The following is a 20,589-nucleotide window of genomic DNA, read 5'->3' as shown; positions in this document are numbered from 1 at the left end:
GTGAATAGATAGGTGGGTGGAGAGGTAAATGATTAAATAAGTGAATATACGCTAGAAGTTAGAGCCAGGAAGCAGAGGATATAAATATTACAAGTGTCAGCTCAGGCTCGCCAAGGGGCCTGTGAAAGAGAAGGTGAAACAGCTCAGTTCCCTCCGGACTGAGAACTGGCAGAAGCAAACCTTAGATCAAGAGGGGTTAATGGAATTCTTGCTGCATTATTAAGACTTAATTTCTTGTTTATTAAGAGAACATTCTGTTTAGAGTCGCTTTCCCATTTGGGCATTCCTGCAAATTGCCTCTTCACCCCTTTCCTCAATCTTTCTGTCTCTGGGGGCTTTGTCTCATTCTCTGTAGCACTTCTTTCAGAGGGGAACAGAGTGGGACACGTAGGAAATGGGGGATGTGGGGGCAAGTCAATCATCTTATCCTTTGAGTCACCTGGGGGCACTGTTCCCAGAAGAAGGAAGGGGATGTCTGGATTTCAGGCCTCTGGGGCATCCCTCATCCTTTCCTTCTGAGACCCTGTGACTTTATTCTTAGCCTTCCTCTTAGCCAAGGGGAGCTCTCCCAAAATACAGGGTGGGGAACGAGTATACACACAAACATACACAAGCACAAAAACGTGAGTGTTCACCCATCAACAGACATTCATGCAATATATATACATTCACATACATGTGCAAGCTTACACATACACATATGTGTACACTGTACTCATATACATGGGTGTAAGATGTATGCGTGTGTGCATTGCATATGTATGTATGTATGTCTGCATATAGATTAACTTTCACGCAAGCACAGGCAGGCGTCTGTGCCCATCCATCTGTGCAGGGAGACATGCGCTCCCATGCACGTGTGCAAGCTTAGCTGTATATATCACACAGACACCCACCTCCAAGGTGTTTCCTTTAATCCAAAATATGATCTTCAGAGGGACTAAGGGAACTTGCTATCCCTGTATTTATGTGGGTCATTCCAGACCCCAATTTTTTCCCTTTACCACCATCCATAAAAAAATCACTCATACCAATTATGTTGAGTTTAACGGATTTCACCCCAAGAGTGAAGATCCCATGGAAATGTCTTAGATGTCAGCCCTCCTGCCAGCTCCACTTCCTCCTTCTCACTCCGCTTCCTTCCTCTTCCCTAAACGCATTTACTTGTCCTCTATGTGACAGTTTAAGAATCATTTTTTGTTGTTTGAGCGTGCCCGCAGGAACTCACCTGACACCCCAAACAGCTAATCAAAGGATTTCCTCTAAGTGAATACGGTATTCTCCTTAGGGAAAATTACAGTGAATACAATTCTCTGCACCTCCTTATATTTAGATGGAAAAACTGATAGCCAGACAGGAAAGGGAATTTCTCAATGTCTTCCATTCATCTAATGAGTGGTAGGAATGGGTTTTAATCCCAAGTCCCCCAATTTTTTAGTCTCACTAAATGATAACAATAACAATAGTTATAATAAAAACAATAATAATAATAATAGCTAGAACAACAATAGCAATGATTTGTTAGGTGCCAAACACTTTCAATGCATCATTTTATTTAATCTTCACAATATGCATGAAGTACTAGTATTATTTCTATTCATAGAAGAGGAAACCAAGGCTGAAAGTATTGAGTAACCTGCCAAGGTGACCCCAAACTGGTGAGAAACAGGCGATCAAACTCCAGAGCCTGCCCTTGCATGCCCTACAACGTACCGCCTCCATTCTCTCCCATTGCATGGGAAGGCTCTTAAGAAATACTTTTCCACAAATGAGTGAATGAAGTGATGATGTAAGAAGGACCTCACACAGTTGCTGGGTTGCTGCCACACTGTGTCCATCAACAGTAAATCCCCCACCGTCACCCATGCTGAGGATTCAGGGAACATTTAGGGCTTGCTGTCCAACACCGGAACTCAATCCAAAGCTTTGCATATTTTAAAATATTGTGCTGTGAAAACAGGAGAGGACCAAGGCTCTGTGAATAATTCAACACCTCGCCTCAGAGAAATTAAAAATATATTTCACTGCAAAAGAAAAGTCTGTTATTTGGGACTTCCGGGGACTTGAACAGAACACAGTTCCTAATGGAAGCACTGCATTGATCTCAATAATTGTTTTTTTCAAATGAAATGGGAGATGGGGGAAATTTAAAGAAAAGGGTACAGGTTAATGCCACACTCAGTGTAGAAGTGATTTCATTTTCACTTTACAATAGAGTAGAATTTATACTACATGATTTAACACTCAAATGTTAAAGAATACATGCTGGCTGGTTGGTTGTTGGATTGGGTGGGTTGGCAGGTGAGTGACTTGGTTAAAGAGATGACAGATGTTGGGTCAAAAAAATAACACAGGCTTTGTGGACAGAAAACCCTAAGTTCAACACTTATTTTTGTCACTTCTTAGCTATACCTCTTGTAAGTCTCAGCTTCCTTATCTATAAAATGGAGATAATATAACTTAACTTGCCATTTTTGAGGACTAAAGACTATGTACAACACCTGTTATGAGCAAATACTCAAGAAAGTGTAATAGGAGTAGCTAAGTAGTGGATACGAATGAATGAATGAATTTGCCCAACCAATTTCTCCACCCAAATTCTCCACATCATTGGTCTTCCTTGAAATGCATACCTAGAAAGCTTCCCCACCCTCCTCTACCCAGCCAACTCCTACAGAGCTGAACTGCCACTTCCTCCAGGAACTTTATACTGACTGCTCCAGCTTGTAGCACTCACCCTCCTCTAAAAAAGATCACTTGTTATAAGCATGCCTCAGTCTACCCACCTGCCTCTGTCAGTACACCAATCTTGTTCAGCTGACAGGGGCCTTATCTAAATGCATAACTTTGCAGCTCTCTGAGCAGGTGGCATGGTGCTCCACTGCTGAACGGGCTTTCTCAAAATTCAGTGGACTTAGTCATTGTGGCAGAAAACTGATGGCCAAAGGATTGTAGCTCATTATATAAAATGATGCACGCAGGCAAGACCCATAGCGTCTAAGTGCACTAGCCTCTACCATTTCCCGTTTTCTTTGCATTTCTTCCCTTCCTTTTATCCTCCCCTCTTATCTTCACTCCCTTGAAGATGAACTGGACATGATGGGGAGGGATGGGTAAAGCTGAGCAGGGTGGAGCAATTAGGCTGCTTTCCTACTACTCTACTCCAAACCCATAAAAGATACAAACGATACCCCATTTGTAAAAAGATAACCTCAAGTTATCAACCCCTAAAGCAGACTCCAACAAACAAAGGCACTTCTCTAAACATCATCTGAAGTTATTTCCCCAGATTACACTGCATTCCAAAGGAACTAATATAATAATACGATTAAACATTCCCAACGAATTGAGCGAATTCCAAGGTGAAGCCATATTTCCACAAAAGTTAGTAAACTCTCAAGTTAGACTGTCCCAGAGAACGGAATCAACCAAGACAATGTGGCTTATCTGGCAACATATACTTCTGAGTGACATACGACGGCAGAGATGTCAAGATGGCTTTGATCCTAGGCCATCCCACCGTCCTCTCCATCTCAGACTCAAAGTCATGACAAGGCTAGGGCCCAGTGGCTGCTGACCTACCTCCCAAGGTAGCGGAGATGAGGAGGTGGGTGCCGTACTTTTTGATGATGGTATCGATGAACTGCTGAGTGGTGGGTCTCCTGCCAAGCAGGCGGATGCTCCTTTGAAACTCCGGCATGAGGGGCACTGGATGACGGACCAGGTCTCTCCTCTCAATGGCTGTGTTCCTCACCTTCCAACGGGCAAACTCCCTGGGCAGGAGACATGAGTGAGACTTTCCACTTACCACCTCTACCCCCAAGCCAAAGCCCACCCAACCATCCCATCCAGGCGTCTGTCCTTAGGTGAGAGAGTGCCCACAATTATTTTTAATATTTGTGAACTGATACTTAGATCTGGAGCCCTCAGTCTAGATCTAAGTATTGGGTACTATTCTCATCACTGGGATACTGCAGTGAACCAGACAGATGCAGTCATGTTCTCACGATGCTTACAGATCATCAGAGATACAAAAATCATTGTCATCTAGTTGCTTATTCATCTCCCTCACTAGACTGTGAATGAAACCAGAGAGATGGGATCTTCTTAGGTACATGGTACATGTTACATGGTGCGAGTCACAAGTATGCTAGCTGGATAAATAAATAATCAAATGAATAAAAGGAAGGAAGGCCGTGTACCAATGGACAAGACGTTAAGGCACAATGCAACTTGAAACCTGTTCTAAGACAATTCCACAACCCAATAATTAGTCCAGAGTTCAGTTTCATTCGAAATTTTCACATGCATTCACTGAGCAAATACTGTTTGGAAGAAATTAAGCTTTGTTCTGACCATGTAAGGGAATTTCCACTCTTCCCTTCACTAATGACAGAGAAAATCAAGACAGAAGAACCTTGAACTTGGGAGTCTAAGCTCAGGGTCTTGCTCTGCCTCTTGTAAACTATGTGGTGTGATCTTGGGCAGAGGATGTCATTTCTCTGGATCTACAATTCCTTATTTATAAAATCCAATTAATATTATCTATTTCCTTTTGCTGGTGCCCGGATTACATGAAACATAGGGTGTGAAAACACCATTGGAAATGCCAGGCACTAATCCAATGTGAGAGTTTTATAACTTTTATTCCCTCACACATTCACAGATACATAAATCATTAAAGGTTCACGTGTAATGAATGAGGAGAATGCAAACCAAATACAAGTAGACATTTAAAGGGCCTTGGTTCAGGTTGTTTTTGCTTTAATAATGACCTCTGCTCCTACCAAAGATGGAGCTCCCCCTGAAACAACCAGTTCTCCAACCTGAGTTACAAGCTCCAGGTCCCTTGAGAAAAACAGACTAGCCAAGAGGACTGTAAGGTCAGCCCAGATAAATGATGGGAATGAGAGTTTAATGAAAAGGTCTCTCACTCCTGCCACAGATGAGAGAGATGAATAAAGGAAGGGGCACAGAGCAAGAAGAAGCAGAACAGGGTGGGAATCGGGCTGGAATATGTCTCGGTAATTCAGTGGTGGAGTCTGACCCCTGATGCACAGAAAACTGTGTCTGAGGAAGAAGCTTTCCAATTGGAATGCATTTCCAAGCTTCAGAGCTTACAGTCTGTGGCTGCTTAACAAACCTCTGTCCATAATTCATAACATAGTTTGAATTCTAAATAAAATCTCAGTACTCTGCACATCTTAGATATGTAGTAAGTCAATCAACTGCACTCAGTGAACCTTGCAGGGCACCTACTAAATGCAGAATATCATGTGTACAGGAGGGGAGTGGACACATCCCAGTCTCAGAAGCTCACAGTCTGGCAGGAAAGGCAAGACATGTCCAGCTTATTGTAAACCAAAGACTACAGGATGCAGAAGAAGGAACACAGACTTCTGAGGTCTCTAGGGGAAGCTTCAGTGAGGTCTTATCTTAACTATAGTTTTGAAGTTCACATGTGATTTAAATAAACAAAAATTTTGTTTAACATTTAAACAAAACCCAACAATCCACATGGATGAAAGGGCAGGAGCAGAGTGAGTGAGAGGGGGATACATAACACATTATGGTAAGAGCTGAACAGGAAGGAAAGTGTATGAAGAGGGTGTGAAAGGGGACAAAATGGAGCAAGGGGGTTGACCAGACATGAGAGTGGGGAATGCGAGAGCCAGCTGAGGGGAATCTTATAGGTGAGGTAGCTGGTGACACAACTCCCCAAGATTACTGCTCCCTGATGTTCACACCCTGTGTAATCTCCTCCCCTTTAGTATGGGGTGGACAGGACCCAGTGATTTGCTTCTAATGGACAGAATTTGGAGGTGATAGCATGTTAGTTTTGTGAATAGGTTACAAAATAGTTTTGTGATTAGTTTACTTCTCACTCAGCCATAAAAAAGAATGAAATAATGCCATTTGCAGCAACATGGATGGACCTAGAGATGATCATATTAAGCAAAGTAAGTCAGAAAGAGAAAGACAAATACCAGATGATATCACTTATATATGGAATCTAAAATACGGCACAAAAGAATAGGTCTATGAAACAGAAACAGATTCACAGACATAGAGAACAGACTTGTGGTTGCCAAGAAGGGGGTGTTGGGGAGGGATGGACTGGGAGTTTGGGATGAGCAGATGCAAACTAGTATGTATAGGATCGATAAACAACAAGGTCCTACTGTATAGCACAGGGAACTACTGATATATTCAATATCCTGTGATAAACCATAATGCAGAAGAATATGAAAAAGAATATCTATATCTATAACTGAGTCACTTTGATGTACAGCAGAAATTAACATAACATTGTAAATCAACTATACTTCAATAAAAGGAAAACAAAAAACCCCATAACCCCCAAATATGGCAACTTCCGTTTTGCCCCTCCCCTCTGTCTCTCTCTCTGTCTCTCTTTGTCTTTGTCTTGTTCTTGCTGCCATGTTGTGAGATGCACTGTTGAGAGATCTATACCGGGAGGAGCTGAGGGAAGCCTCTGGCCAATAGCTTCTGAGGAACTGAGACCACACAAGGGACTGAGTTCTAACAGTAACTATGTGCATGAGCTGGGAAGCAGACCCTTCCCAGTGGAATCTTCAAATGACAATAGCTTGGCAAGAGCAAGGGCACCCCATTGAGCCACAGCCAGATTCCCTACCCACAGAAACTTTGAGATAATACATAGTGTTATATTAAGCTACTAACTTGTGGGGTAATTTGTTACTCAGCATTAGATGACCAATAAAAGGCAATGAGAATCATTAGATACTTCTCTTCTGCTTATCCCTGAAATTTATAAAGCTATGTACGTGTAGTTATGAAAAATATATATATGTATATATGCATAGAAACATACACATATTTCAGTATAATAGACATATCGTTCTATACTATTATGTTATAAATTATAGTTATGTTATATACAGGGATATATATATATAGAGATAGATATATAGATATAGAAATATATGACATTTATTTATAGCTTACAACCTTGGGTTACTATTTTTTTCATGTGAATATGTCTACAGTCCTCAAAACTGACATGCATTACACTCAGAGAGGTTAAGTAACATGTCAAAAGTCACACAGCTCATTAGTGGTAGAACTGGGGGTAGAAAACTTGTATCCTGACTCTTAAATCACACTTTTAATGTAGATATTGAAAAGTAGACTATAAAAACCATAGTAAAACCAGTACTGACACAAAGAAACAATACCACCCCCACCATCAAATTATAAGCCTATGACTTAATTCCTTTTTCTTTCTTTCTTTCTTTTTGTTTTTTTTAAACAGCCTCCACATTCTTTCTGATGTTCACTAGCTATACACCCAGGGCCTGCCATCTGTGTTGCTTCCTTGAAAAAACTAAGGAGGAAGCCAGTGCTGGGTTCCTGGTTCCTGCCTCACAGGATGGATGCAAGGCCTAAGTAAGGGGATGCATGTGACCCACTGAGCACAGTGCTGGGCACTTGGGAAAAGCTCAATAACTGAGGGGTGTTATTATGAAGTGCTGACTCTGCCAGGCACTGCCCGTTCAGCACCACAGACAGCTCCCGATCCTAAGGAATTTCCATCTTACTGAATGATGTGCTATTTGCAACCGTCATCTTAGTCACAGAGGAATCAGACAGGAGGATCCCTGACCTAGTCTGGAGGAGCAGCTGGGGTGGGAGCGGGGATGTCAAAAAATTCTTCTATATAAGTTGAATCTTGACGAGAGCATAGCATTTGGCCAGACAAAGATAGGGGAAGGATATTTCAGGAAGAATAAGCTCCACGTACAAACATGGAGAAAAATAAGAGAGAACAAGACAGTTGGAGAGAGAGGGATGTGTGTGTGTGCAGTATTCATGTGTATTGAGTGCATGTGATATATAAATGATAAGAGGTAAAGACAGAGAGGTTGTCAGGGACCACACGATGAAGGGTCTTGTGTGTTGAACTGTGTTATTAGATTTCTATCTATAAACTCTGTTCTTTTTTTTTTTTTAAGATGTTGGGGGTAGGAGTTTATTAATTAATTAATTTATTTTTGCTGTGTTGGGTCTTCGTTTCTGTGAGAGGGCTTTCTCTAGTTGTGGCAAGCGGGGGCCACTCTTCATCACGGTGCGCGGGACCCTCACTATCGCGGCCTCTCCCGCTGCGGAGCACAGGCTCCAGACGGGCAGGCTCAGTAGCTGTGGCTCACGGGCCCAGTTGCTCCGCGGCACGTGGGATCCTCCCAGACCAGGGCTCGAACCCGTGTCCCCTGCATTAGCAGGCAGACTCTCAACCACTGCGCCACCAGGGAAGCCCTGTAAACTCTGTTCTTAATGGCCAACAGTCCAGACTAAAAATGTTCTAAAAATGAGTCTATGTGACTCTGTGACGATCATGAGAATGTTGGAGTTAATACTGTAATAGCCACAAGATTCTACAATTTTATTCTCTTTACCAAAATACACTTCAGTTAAAAGTCTTCACGGTACCTAGATCTATTCAGAAGTAGATTTAAACAACATTAGAACTAAAACAGTTCATTTATGCTTTCAAAATTTGAATGCTTATATTTTTCCAGATCTGAGTATACAGCAATAAACAAACTAGATGAAAGTCCTGCTGTCAAGGGGCTTACATTCTCGTGAGAGTGGACAGACAATAAAAGGACAAATGTGTAACATGTCAGAAGGAGAGAAGTGCTATGAAGATAAATAAAGCAGAGGAAGGAGGTAGGGATGCCCTCGGGTGGGGTGAGGGCGTAGTTCTATATAGGTGGTCAGAAAATGCCCTCCTAATTTGATGACATTTAAGGAGACTTGAAGGAAATAAGGAAGAGACCATGCAGCCACCTGGTGGAAGAGTAATCTAGGAAGAAGGAACAGCAGGTGCAAATGTCCTGAGGTAAGAATATGTTTGCCAGGTTTGGGGAGGATCAAGGAGGGAGGATGCAGGATGAGATAAGTAGATAAGTAGAAGAGATGTTATGAAAGGAAGGGCAAAAAGAAAAAAAATAACATCAAAACATGGGATGGAGTTGGCACCAATCTCAAAAGGCCATTCCACATTTGGTAAAGACTTTTTATTTTTAAATTCTAAGTAATATGGAAAGTCAAAAGAAGGTTTTGAGTAATGACACCATCTGATTTATGTTCTAAAAGAGGAGTAGGCAATCTTTTTCTGTAAAGGGAAAGATAATATTTTAGGCTTTGCAGCCATAAGGTACCTGTTACAGCTACTCAACTCTGTCCTTGTAGTGTGAGTAGCCACAGACAATAAATGAATGAGTGTGGCTGTGTTCCAATAAAACTTTGTTTATAAAAGCAGGTTTCAGGCCTGATTTGGCCCATGGTGAGTATGACTCCTGTTCTAAAAGCATCACTATGACTCCTTTCATAGAAGTCATCCAATCCAACCCACTCAGTTCATAGATGGCAAAACTGAATTTCAAAGACATTGACTTATTTTCCCAAGATCGCACAGCAAAATGCTTGGCAGGGCTGAAATCAGAGCCCAGGGCTTGTGACTCCAAGTGCAGTGCCCTTTCCACTGCAACATGCCACCTTAAAAAAATAGTAAAAGAAAATAAAAGAGAGAAAAATCCTGCTTTTCATGTTGTCTAACTGCTCTGCTGACCCAGGAACAATTTTATGTAAGTTCTCAGTGAATTGAGCACAACATAAAATATATCTTTCCTTCTGAGCCCACAGGACAAGCAAATTCCCCTTGGAGGAGAAGGCAGAACTCACAATGGCATAGGATATGTTTATGCCCAATTAAGCATCCCAGCAGGGCGGGCAAACCAATTAGACTGAGATTCAAAAAGGATCCTGGATGGAAGGCATGGGGTAGCTGCAGCAAGGCTCATCCCACTAGGGGAGCGGAGGGTGGGAGGGCGGGTGAAGACAGAGGCAGAGGATGGATGGAGACTGGATCCAGGGTCACAGGACTTAGGATGAGGGTACAGAGAAAACCACAAGCCCAATGCTCTCATTTCAGAGCACTGCTTTTATAGTAATACTCCCTTGTCTCCTTGGCTAACCCTCTGTTTCCTAGAGACACACACACACACACACACACACACACACACACACACTCAATGACACATTGAGAATGAGGCTGCACTGAAGAAAAGATTGTGAGACAGGCAGGAGAACTGGCTCTCTGCCCTTGTGAAGGTGTGTGTTTAACTCTCCTGGGAAATAAGTTGATAGTATTAGATGATCTTCAGCTTTGTATCGCTCAGCCAGGGCCCCAGCAGATAGAAATCTTGGGTTAAAACCTGACCCTGCCATCAGTTAGCTGTGAAATCGTGATGAGCTTGCTTATACTCCAAAAAAATGTAGATGTAATCTAGGGGAAGCATATCTACCTTAGAGGGGTGGGTTTAGGTTTATATTAAATCACGGAGCACAGTATCTAGAACATAAAAACCCTGAATAAAGGTAGTATTAAATTTATTATCTATATTACCATTGTTGTCATGGTCATAGGAGGGGCTCCAATGGGAAGGTGGGGAATAGTGGATGATGGATGGTGGGTAGAAGACAAGAGGAAACAATCCTGCTCTTTTTAAAGCTATCAGTAGGTAGAACTTTTGTGGAGGGATTTGATTCCTGATTCCCGTGAAGTATGATAAAAGTACTGACTGCACTTAAGAAATGGACTGACAGTTTATAAACTTCCTCCTACTCTATCTCCTCATATATGTGATGAAGACTAAAAACATGCATCTCCCAGATTGTTCTGAGAGTTAAATGAAATAATGGCTAGAAAACCCCTTTGTAAACTGCAACAGGGTATGGACAATTGTAAGTTGTTGTTTATTATTATTATTTAGTATTATAATTATATCTATATTTAATATTATTATATCTATATATTAATATATAAATAATATATATTATTTAATATTATTATGATGATATTTAATATTATTTGCATAGGGCACAGTTATAACGATATTATTATTCCTTAACATGTTTGCTTTTGTTTCATCATGTGTAAAATGGGGGATCACAATTTCTACTTCTCAGGGTTATGAGGAGAACATCTCCAGTAGTGTTGGGTCCTTAGTAAGTGCTGGATAAATGTGAGTTTCCTCCATTGTTTCCTAGATAATCAAAGTTACTAATTACCTCTAAGGAAGTGAAGGGTTGCTTTACTCTTCTTTATGAAACATGTTTTGCAGCTTTTTTAAAAAAATTGAATCTGATTGCATAGCAGAACCAACTGGAGGTGGTTTTCAAAAACACACCTATTGTATAGACTTCAAAAAATAGAACAATGGAAAAATAAAGGGAGGAAAACAAAATGAATTTGGAGTTAAAATTAGCATGCAAAAGCAACCCTATAAAGTCCTGAACACTTGATAGAAGTGGACAACAAACGTCTCTGAGCTTCCTTGCAGCCAAAGGAAAAAGGGAATCACAGACCAAAGAGCCACACAATCAAGAAGAAAACAGAGCAGCTGTTGTTCAAAGTTGTTGGAGATAGAGAGTTCCTGGATGCTGTGATAAGATACAAACATCTACTATGGTTTCTCATAAAGAGATGGATGTAGTTGATGCCGGTGGGGAATGTCCTCACTGTCAATGTTTGATTGGCTCAATGTAGCCTAATGCATATGATGAAGCACCACTTGGTAATGCAACTCCATGAGAGACAAACATTACTGTTTAAACAGGAAGCACTACAGTGATCTGACTTAATCCAAGGATACATTTTAGAATATTTTATAGACATTGTATCCTCAATAAATGTTTGCCGAAAGCATAACTGATTAAGGTTACAGGATGTTTGCATTTGTTTATTCCTGGGTGGCTTATTCCGTTGGTTGCATTTATTTGGAAGTGAAATAAAAATAAGCCGCTGAATGTCTGGGGCTGGGGGCTGAGGAGGATCTGGGACCACTTCCATTACTGTTAGCAGAAAATTATCCCCAGAGATGAACAAGGAAAATCATAGAGGAGGGGACTGAGGAGGTGAAGTCATTGAGCCGAGAGAGAGAGAGAGAGAGGGAGAGAGAGAGAGAGAGAGAGAAAGAGAGAGAGAGAAGGAGAGAGAGAGCATTTCTCTTGCCTGCTGTTCCCAGCCTCTCCCCACATGTTCCCCAGCCAGCTCAGGGAAAGGTGAACGCAAGGGCACATGTGAAGTGGAAATGATGCATCTTAACAAGTATGGTGTCCTCAACAAATCCCCTGCCTGTCTCCATGCCTCAGAACATAAGTGAGAAAGCAGCTGAGGAATCCCAGCATCCAAGTGGTTCTCCAGGGTAATTTAGCTCTAGAAGGGTAAGGAGAGGAAAAGCAGAAAACAAATAAATGAACAAACAACCAAAAAGAGCTGTCTCTGAAAATGTGATTATGAATAGTGTTGTTTTAATTACAAGTAAAGACACTGACTTAACTATAGAGAAAATAATCTTTACTTACAATTTGTATATAAGTCTATTTTCCAAAGTGTGTTCATTTAAGTAATGGCCTTTTTATTTTTCTACTAACCCTAGTAGCAGTTCTAAAGGCTCCTATGGGAATAAAGTTCAGAGAAATGGGGGCAACTAATCCAGGGTAAGCATCCTGGAATTGGGCTACATGCTTCTCGTTGAGTGGAAACTGGAAAGGGAAAAACAGCAACACAGCAAGTACACTTGAATGGCCCAGGTTTGATAGAAATGGACCATCTCCAGAAAAGCAAGTGGGATTCTTCGTGGAGCACTGTTACTGAGGACAGGGACCTCCATGGGGGTTATGGGAATTCATCACGGGGAAAGCAGCTTAGAATGTTCTTGCTTTATTTTACTCGGAGCAGACAGAGTTTCCTTAGGTACCCTCAGTCACCTGAGCTACCTCACTGCCATACAGAATCCAAAACATCAGAATGAGGATGAAAGGGGTTTTGGAACAACCATCCAAGGACGTTGCTGTCATTTCACAAATGAGGAAATTGAGACTCAGAGAGAGAAATGGACTTGCCCAAGGCCTCAGAACCTTTGACGGCAAGAGGGACTAAAATCTGGGTTCCTGATTTCAGGTTCAGTGTCCTCTATCCTGATCCGCTGTCCCATCCCATTATCTCAACACTGTGGGGTCTGTACTGCACTTGGTCCTTTACAAAGCTCTGTCATCATATACATTATCCTCTCAATAACCTGGAAGTGGGGGGCATTTCCATCCCCATCACAAGTGGGGGAAACTGAGGTCCAGGGCAGTGAAGACCACATGACAAATCCATGTCAGAGCTGGGACAGAAACTCAGCTTCCATGATTCTCTGCCTGGGCTCTTCCTTGCTTCTTCCTGCCCCCTCATCCTCTGCCTACTCTGGCGTCACCAGGCCAGTGGAGGACAGGTGTTAACTGTCCCAAACTGCCTTGTCGGGAGCACCCGCGACGCTCTGCAGAAGAACGAAATATGGCATATGGAGAAAAAGCAAATAAATGATCCACTGAGCACCTGATAAAGCGGCACAAAACAGGTCCTTTCCTGACATTGTGGCAGTGTGGGAGGAGCTCAGAGTTTACAGCCAGAAAGGCCTGGCTTTGAATCCCAGCATAAAGCCACTCATTAGCTGAGTGATCCTTTGCAGATTGCTCAGCCTCTCTGAGCTTTCTTTATCAGTACAATAGGAATCCTAGTACTCACCTTGCAGGGTTACTGGAAGGATTAAGCATAATGAATGCAATTAATCTGGCAGTAGTAGCTACTCAATAAGTGTGAGCTATTTATCCTTTGGCAAGGCATTCTAAAAGGGGAGTTTGTCTCATAACACATAACTTTTAATGGATATTTTAAATGATCTTAATATGCCCATGGGCTCTAGGGATTACACAAACTGCATATAAATAAAATATTTAAAATTCTGTTTACTCGATTTGTCTCTCTGCTTATTTCCAAAACATCTATTGTGAAAGCATGAGTCATAACTAAATATAGATTAATAAAAGTTTGGAGCAGCAATTATTTTCCAATTGTCATAAATCCCATTAAACATTGCAGTTAGATGAATTTTCTTTTTCAGATCACAAAATTTGAGAGCTCCAAGGGACCACAGAGAACATCTTGGTATTGCCTTCGATCTTTAGATGGAAATATGGAAACTCTGAGAGGGGAGATCATTTTCCCAGGGACACACAGCTATCAGTAGCTGGTTTTAAAATCCAAGTCTTGCACATGCTCATTTCCCTCTGCCACAGCACATCTTTCTAGGAGAAAAACGAGCAAACTTCTTCCCTAGAAAGTAATACTGCATTTAATTGCCAATTTTTTTCTCGTTAAAATATTTTAGGATTAGCAAGTATGCTGTCATCTGAGAGCCTCCCCCAAACCTGCATTCCCAGCTAGGTCCTTCTTTTGTTTCCCTATAGAGAAAGCTTTCCTGTCCCTGCTTTAAACTCATTAAGAAATACCTTTTTCTTCAATCCAATCAACACACATTCACTGCATTTCTGGTCTTATACCAGGAATTTGGGGTCTAAAGCCATCCTTTACTTAAATGTATCAAAGTTCTTAAGAATGATTTAACTTAGGGGTTGACAAACTATGGCCCACAGACCAATTTTGTCCCTCTGACTGTTGTGGAAATAAATTTTTATTGGAACACAGTCTCACTCATTTGTTTACATATTATCTATGGCTGCTTCTGCACTATAATCTCAGGGTTTAATAGTTGCAACAGAGACCACAGGGCCCATGAAGTATAAAATATGTACTATCTGGTCCTATACAGAAAAAGTTGGTTGATCCTGATTTAACCCATTGAGCTGGCCAGTCAAATAATGTATTTTAAGGAAATAATAAAAAATGACAGATCAAAGATTTATAGACTGAGCTACTCAATAGAGATAGATAGATCATTAAATTCTGTGTGTTTTTAAAAATTCCTTTGCCCTAAAAATATTTTAAAAACATTGGGCAAAAGAAAATTAGAAAATGAGGATGTTTCCCACACAGCCTGCTTGAATCTCCTTTAAAGCCTAAACAACAAAGTCATTATTTACATACAAATTAGAAGGACTGATTTTCTTAAAAATGCCCGGATCACACCTGAGTTAAGAAAATAAACACGCTTCAAGTGGAATTTATGATTTGATGATTAAACAAGGTAATTGACTTAATATACACAATGATGGAAAAAATACCTTCTGGGGGGGCCTAAGGCATTCTCAGAGGTATTTGATTGCCCAAGCACTGAACGAAGAAGGAAGATACCTCCAATTTTCCTAGTTGGTGGAATGTGATGAGTTGTAACGCCATGAAAACCTGGCTCCAATGGCTAGAACTGCAATGACCAGGAAGAACTGACAGCAAGATAAAGTCCCACTCAATATAGCAAGCTTTTTCTTATTGTCAGAATGAATCAGGATAGAACAGGGAAGAAGGGAGCCCTTGTCTAAAGATATCAAAGCAGAGTCTGAGTAACTGATTGACAGAGATGCTTACAGAAGGGATTCAGAACCTGCACGGTCACTGCAGAGTGTTGCTATTGCTGTCTTTACCCACTCGGAGACCCTACGTGTTTCAGGAAAGAACATGAGCTGTCTTCTGAGTGCCCAGGTGAACTGAAAATGTTTCCTTGCATTCCCTGACAGCTATACTGGTCTCACACAGACACCAAGATGAACTACAGTTATGGAAGAGATTACCTATTTAATTTTTTTTTTTTTTTTAACCTCTGAGTTAGTTGGATGACACTCCAAAACACACTGAGAGACGTCAGCCCCGTGCTCTATCCCATGGCTACCCCCAGACTCCGAATTTTTATTTTATTTTTTCTCCTAAAGCACCTAAATAGGGTTCCGCTCCATCACATGATCCTTCAGTTCCTCTTTTTTGTGTGCCCATAAATGACTAGCAAGTGTTATTTTTCTTGGGCATAAAGGTATTTTAATGGCCATAGGCTACGAAAGTCACTGCCAATCAACCACTCTTCTGCAAGTTCACTTTACTTTCCAGAAGAGCCTAGCTCCCTCTCTCTCCTACAGATGCTTATCCACCTAAATCCATGGACTCAGCCACAAACAATATCTCTCTTCTAACACTGGACAGGCTTGATTTTTCAGATCCATATGCCTAAGCGTAAATATATATTCGGCACCGAATATGGACCAGGTGCTTTGCATTAAAGCACAAGCACCCTGGGAGGTGGTTATAATCATCCCCATTTTACAGAAGAGGAAGCTCAGATTCAAAAACCCAACCAGGTTTAACTCTGTCACACTATGTGTACACCAGATGTGACTTATGATTACTTGCAACCCAATATTCTGTCTAGCAAGCTAATTGCTTGTTGTGACTTTATATGAACTATTCTTAAACTAGCTTGTACTTCTTACTTACCTCTTGCATTTTCAGTGAGGGACTGCCAACATTTTGGCCTCCTTAAAGGCTAACATTGGGTCTAGAAGAATGAGGACTGGCCTTCGAGCAAAGGCATCATAAACCTACCATCTACTCTACCATAATAAGCTGGGCTACCTTAGACAAGCCATGATTCCTCTTTGGATTTCACTTTTCCCATCTGTAAAATGGACAGTTGGGTTGGACGACTGGCTTTTAGACTTTTGTTTAGACATGAAACATTTGATTCACAAATTCATTCTTTCAAATAAGTTTTTGTTTGTTTTAGAGGATTTACCATGATTCTGTCCCTATTTTAGGTGATAGGGCTCCAGAAGTGAACAATACAAAGAACTTGCATTTTTCTGGGGAAAACACAAATAATAATTTTCCAATAAATGTTCTGCAAAATAGGTAAATTTGATATAAGTAGAGCTTCTCCAGGAATGGGGATGATTGCAGAATCCTATCTCTCCCCTCACCACCACCCGCCTTCAGGCTAAGCTCAGAGCCCAATTTGAAAACTCAGACTCAGATTCTATCTGTGCTTTGTGAAACAGGATCCATAAGCCACCTGCACCAGAATTTGGTGGGAAGCCATGTTAAATACAGAAACAACAGCTCACTCAAACTTAGCAGAGTCTCAGCCTCTGCCTTTCTAACAAGCTCCCAGGGGACCCCTCTAGAGAGCAAAATTGAGAACCTCGGGACTGAAGGGCTCTGATGTTTCCCCTTCTCTGGACAATCTTCCCATCATTCCCTCCTAGTAAACTCTTTCCCTACCTACTAGGTCTCAGCTGAAGGTCACTTCTACAGGAAACGTTCCCCATCTCCCCAGCCAGCTCTGGTCCCCCAAACCCCTGAACTCAAGTGGCAATCGTGGACATGTGTGACGATTTATTGTCATCCCCTCCTCTCGACAGTAACCTACATGGGGCGGGGGCTATATTCTATATTCTACTGGAACCTTAAAGTGCCCAAATAAATAATTCTTAAATAAGTCAAGGCAGTACAAGTTTGTGAATATATTTTCTCTCCTTTCCAGCATTAAGAAACTCATGTTTTTGAAGTACCCTCGGCAATCAGGTTGTTTCACTGCCGATGCTTAGCCCTTGGAGTCTGGCACGTTACCTTAGGACTCTGTTTCCAAATTACCCAAGTCTTCTGTGACTTCCTGTTTCTATTTCTTACTGCACCCTGTTCCACGCGTAGGCAGAGGTGGCAATTTAAACCTCAGAAGTGAGGAATTTTGGAATTAATCTTCAACACCTTAGTGGTTTCATTTTTCCCTTTTCCAATCAGTAGCACATCTACTAAGTCCAGAGATCTGCAGGAAAGGACTCTTATGGGATTAAATAAAATGAGGTTCTTAGCCAAAACACATGGAGGTGCAAACACCGCCCACCTGACTCCCCTGCTTCCACCTCGACAACTCTTCTCAAAGTGTGGACTGGTTCATGATGCCGCCTCCACCTTGTTGGGAAGCCATCAATGAGCCCTCACTGTCTACAAAATAAATAGGAAACTCTCTGAATTCCTATTCAAGAGTCCTCATGACCAGAGTTAAACCTGAAAGTCTCAGCTCCTTCTATTACCCTATCCTTACTCCAGTCAAACTGAACTGCTCTGTGGACCCATTCCTAATATCATTTCCTTACATTTTTCTTTTCTTTTAAATATTTTTCAATTTTTATTGAAATATAGTTCATTTACAACAATTTAGGTGCACGCAAAGTGATTCAGTTATACATACATATATATATATATACATATACATATATATATACACATATATATACACTCTTTTTCAGATTCTTTTCCATTATAGGTTATTAAAAGATACTGAGTATAGTTCCCTGTGCTATGCAGTAGATCCTTGTCTATCTATTTTATATATAGTAGCGTGTATCTGTTAATCCCACATTCCTAATTTATCCCTCCCCATCCCTTACATTTTTATGAACATTCCAGACACAAGCCACCACCTAAACATAGCCCAGACCTCTTAATTCTGAGTGGAATGCCTTCCATGCCTACTTAATTCACCAGCTTCTTCTTGATTCCTAATCTCCCCCTGGCCCTGGCCAGTACACAGCTTTATTTATTTATTTATTTTTGCGGTACATGGGCCTCTCACTGCTGTGGCCTCTCCCGCTGCAGAGCACAGGCTCCGGACGCGCAGGCTCTGTGGCCATGGCTCACGGGCCCAGCCGCTCCACGGCATGTGGGATTCTCCCAGACCGGGGCATGAACCCGTGTTCCCTGCATCGGCAGGCAGGTGGACTCTGAACCACTGCGCCACCAGGGAAACCCTACACAGCTTTATTTTTTATTAAGCTCCATCAAGTATACAAAGCCACTCTTACATCCAGGCTTTCCTACCTTCATGTACTATTTTCTGCTGGAAAAATGATTCCCCTACTTTACCTGGTTCCTTCTTACTCACCAACAGAGAGCACTTTGCACTTCTCAATCAAAGTATATATTACCCTGTACTACAATTACCTGTTTACTTCTTTCTGTCCCTGCTCCATGATGCTTTCTGCCTGAGAACGGGAAGAAGCTAGCTTGTTCAGGCTATTCTTAGCACTTATCTTAAGACCTGGCATATGGTAAGTTCTGAAATAATTGAGGTGATTCCATGAATTCCCATCTATTCATTCACTCAACCAGTATTTTTTGAGCACCTATATGTTCGATGTAATTTCTAAATGCAGGAGATAAAGCAGTGAAAAGAACAGGCAAACTATTAAGCTCACATTCTAGTATGAGAGTCAATCAATAAATGAAGCAATGCTTATGCAATAAAATGCCAGACCACGGTAAGTCTCATAGAAAAATGAAGCAAGGTAAGAGGACAGAAAATGACACAGGTAAAGGGGGCTCACTTTTGTATGGGGGCACTGGAAACTCCTCTAATGAAGAGAAATAGGACCAGAGACCCAAATGAGGTAAAGAAGACTTAGATTTGTTTCAGGCAAAGCAAAAAGCAATGGCAGAATATCCAGTGCTGAGAGTGAACTTAGAGTATTTGAAAAATGACAAGACGGCCAGTTTGGAGAGGGAGGGACAGGTGGCAGGGCCTACATAGAGTCAGTCCTAGTGGACCAAGATGAGGGTTATGGATTTTCCACTAGGAGTAATGAAAAGCCACTGGACAAGTCTGAGAAGGGTGATAGGATTCGAGTTAAGTTTCAGAAAGATCACTCTGGCTGCTTTGTGGATGAGAGCTGAAGATGGAAAATGACACAGCTGGAAGCAGGGGTGCCACCAGGTGGCCACTGCAGTGGTCCAGTGGAAGCCGACAGTGGCCTGGATGAAGGTAGCAGTGGTCAAGATACAATAAAACTGGAGATGTATTTTGTAAGTAAAATCTATAGGATTTGCTGATATAGGGGTGTGAAGAAAAGAACCATGGAGGCTCTGGGTTTGGAGTAGAAATAATGGGGTTGATAGTGATGTCGTTAGACAAAAATGGAAACATTGGTAGAGGAGCACATTTGAAAACAGAAACCAAGAATTCTGACTTTGATGGGACACATTTAAGAAGGCTATTAAACGGTTGGGTGTATGTATGAGTCTGAGTTCAGGGAGAGGTCTAGGCTGGGAATATAAATGTGAATCATCGGGAGAGACTCTATAAAGCCTCGAGAACAGATAAGAACAGATGAGATCATCAGAACATGGACACAGGAAAGGGGTCCAAAGGCTGAGACCTCAAAGTGCTCTAATACCTAGAGACCGGAAAGAGAAGGATCCCGCAAAGGCACTGAGAAGGTGATCCAAGCGAATAAGGAGGAGCAATGGGAGGGAAGTTGAGTAAACACCGTGATTTAATTAACGTCAAATTGAATCTCTCTACCATAGCTCACATGACCTGCTCACAGGATCTGCTCACCTCTCTAACTTCACCTTCTACCGTTCTTCTCCCATTAACTGCACCGCTGACCTCCGTGGCCTTCCTCAGATCGGCCTGGATGCTTGGCCCTCAGTGCCTCTGTAGCCTGCACGGGGCACACTTCCCTCAGATGTCCACAGTGCTGCCCTAGCCACCAGCTCAGAGAGGCAATCTCTGACCACCAAAGCTAAACCAGCCCCCATCCCATTACCTGATTTTCATTTACTTAGGACAAGTGTGTCACTATCTGCAATTTTGGTTTTTTTTAAAGAAGATGTTGGGGGTAGGAGTTTATTAATTTATGTATTTATTTTTGCTGTGTTGGGTCTTTGTTTCTGTGCGAGGGCTTTCTCTAGTTGTGGCAAGCGGGGGCCAC

The 20,589-nt window shown here is 41.7% G+C and overlaps 1 protein-coding gene across 2 annotated transcripts in view; it reads right to left on the bottom strand.

Moving 5' to 3' along the window:
* BRINP1 (BMP/retinoic acid inducible neural specific 1) overlaps positions 1–20,589 on the bottom strand; it is a 189,733-nt gene that overhangs the window by 61,610 nt on the left and 107,534 nt on the right. For both annotated transcript variants that reach the window (XM_067743513.1, XM_067743512.1), the window contains exon 3: positions 3,583–3,773. In XM_067743513.1, coding sequence (XP_067599614.1) covers positions 3,583–3,773 — 191 coding nt within the window. The remainder of the gene's footprint in view (positions 1–3,582; positions 3,774–20,589) is intronic.

The sequence above is a fragment of the Pseudorca crassidens genome, chromosome 7, assembly GCF_039906515.1.
Source record: "Pseudorca crassidens isolate mPseCra1 chromosome 7, mPseCra1.hap1, whole genome shotgun sequence".
NCBI classification, from domain to species: domain Eukaryota; kingdom Metazoa; phylum Chordata; class Mammalia; order Artiodactyla; family Delphinidae; genus Pseudorca; species Pseudorca crassidens.
Note: the sequence above shows the minus strand (reverse complement) of the source record. Positions and strands in the feature narration are given on the sequence as shown.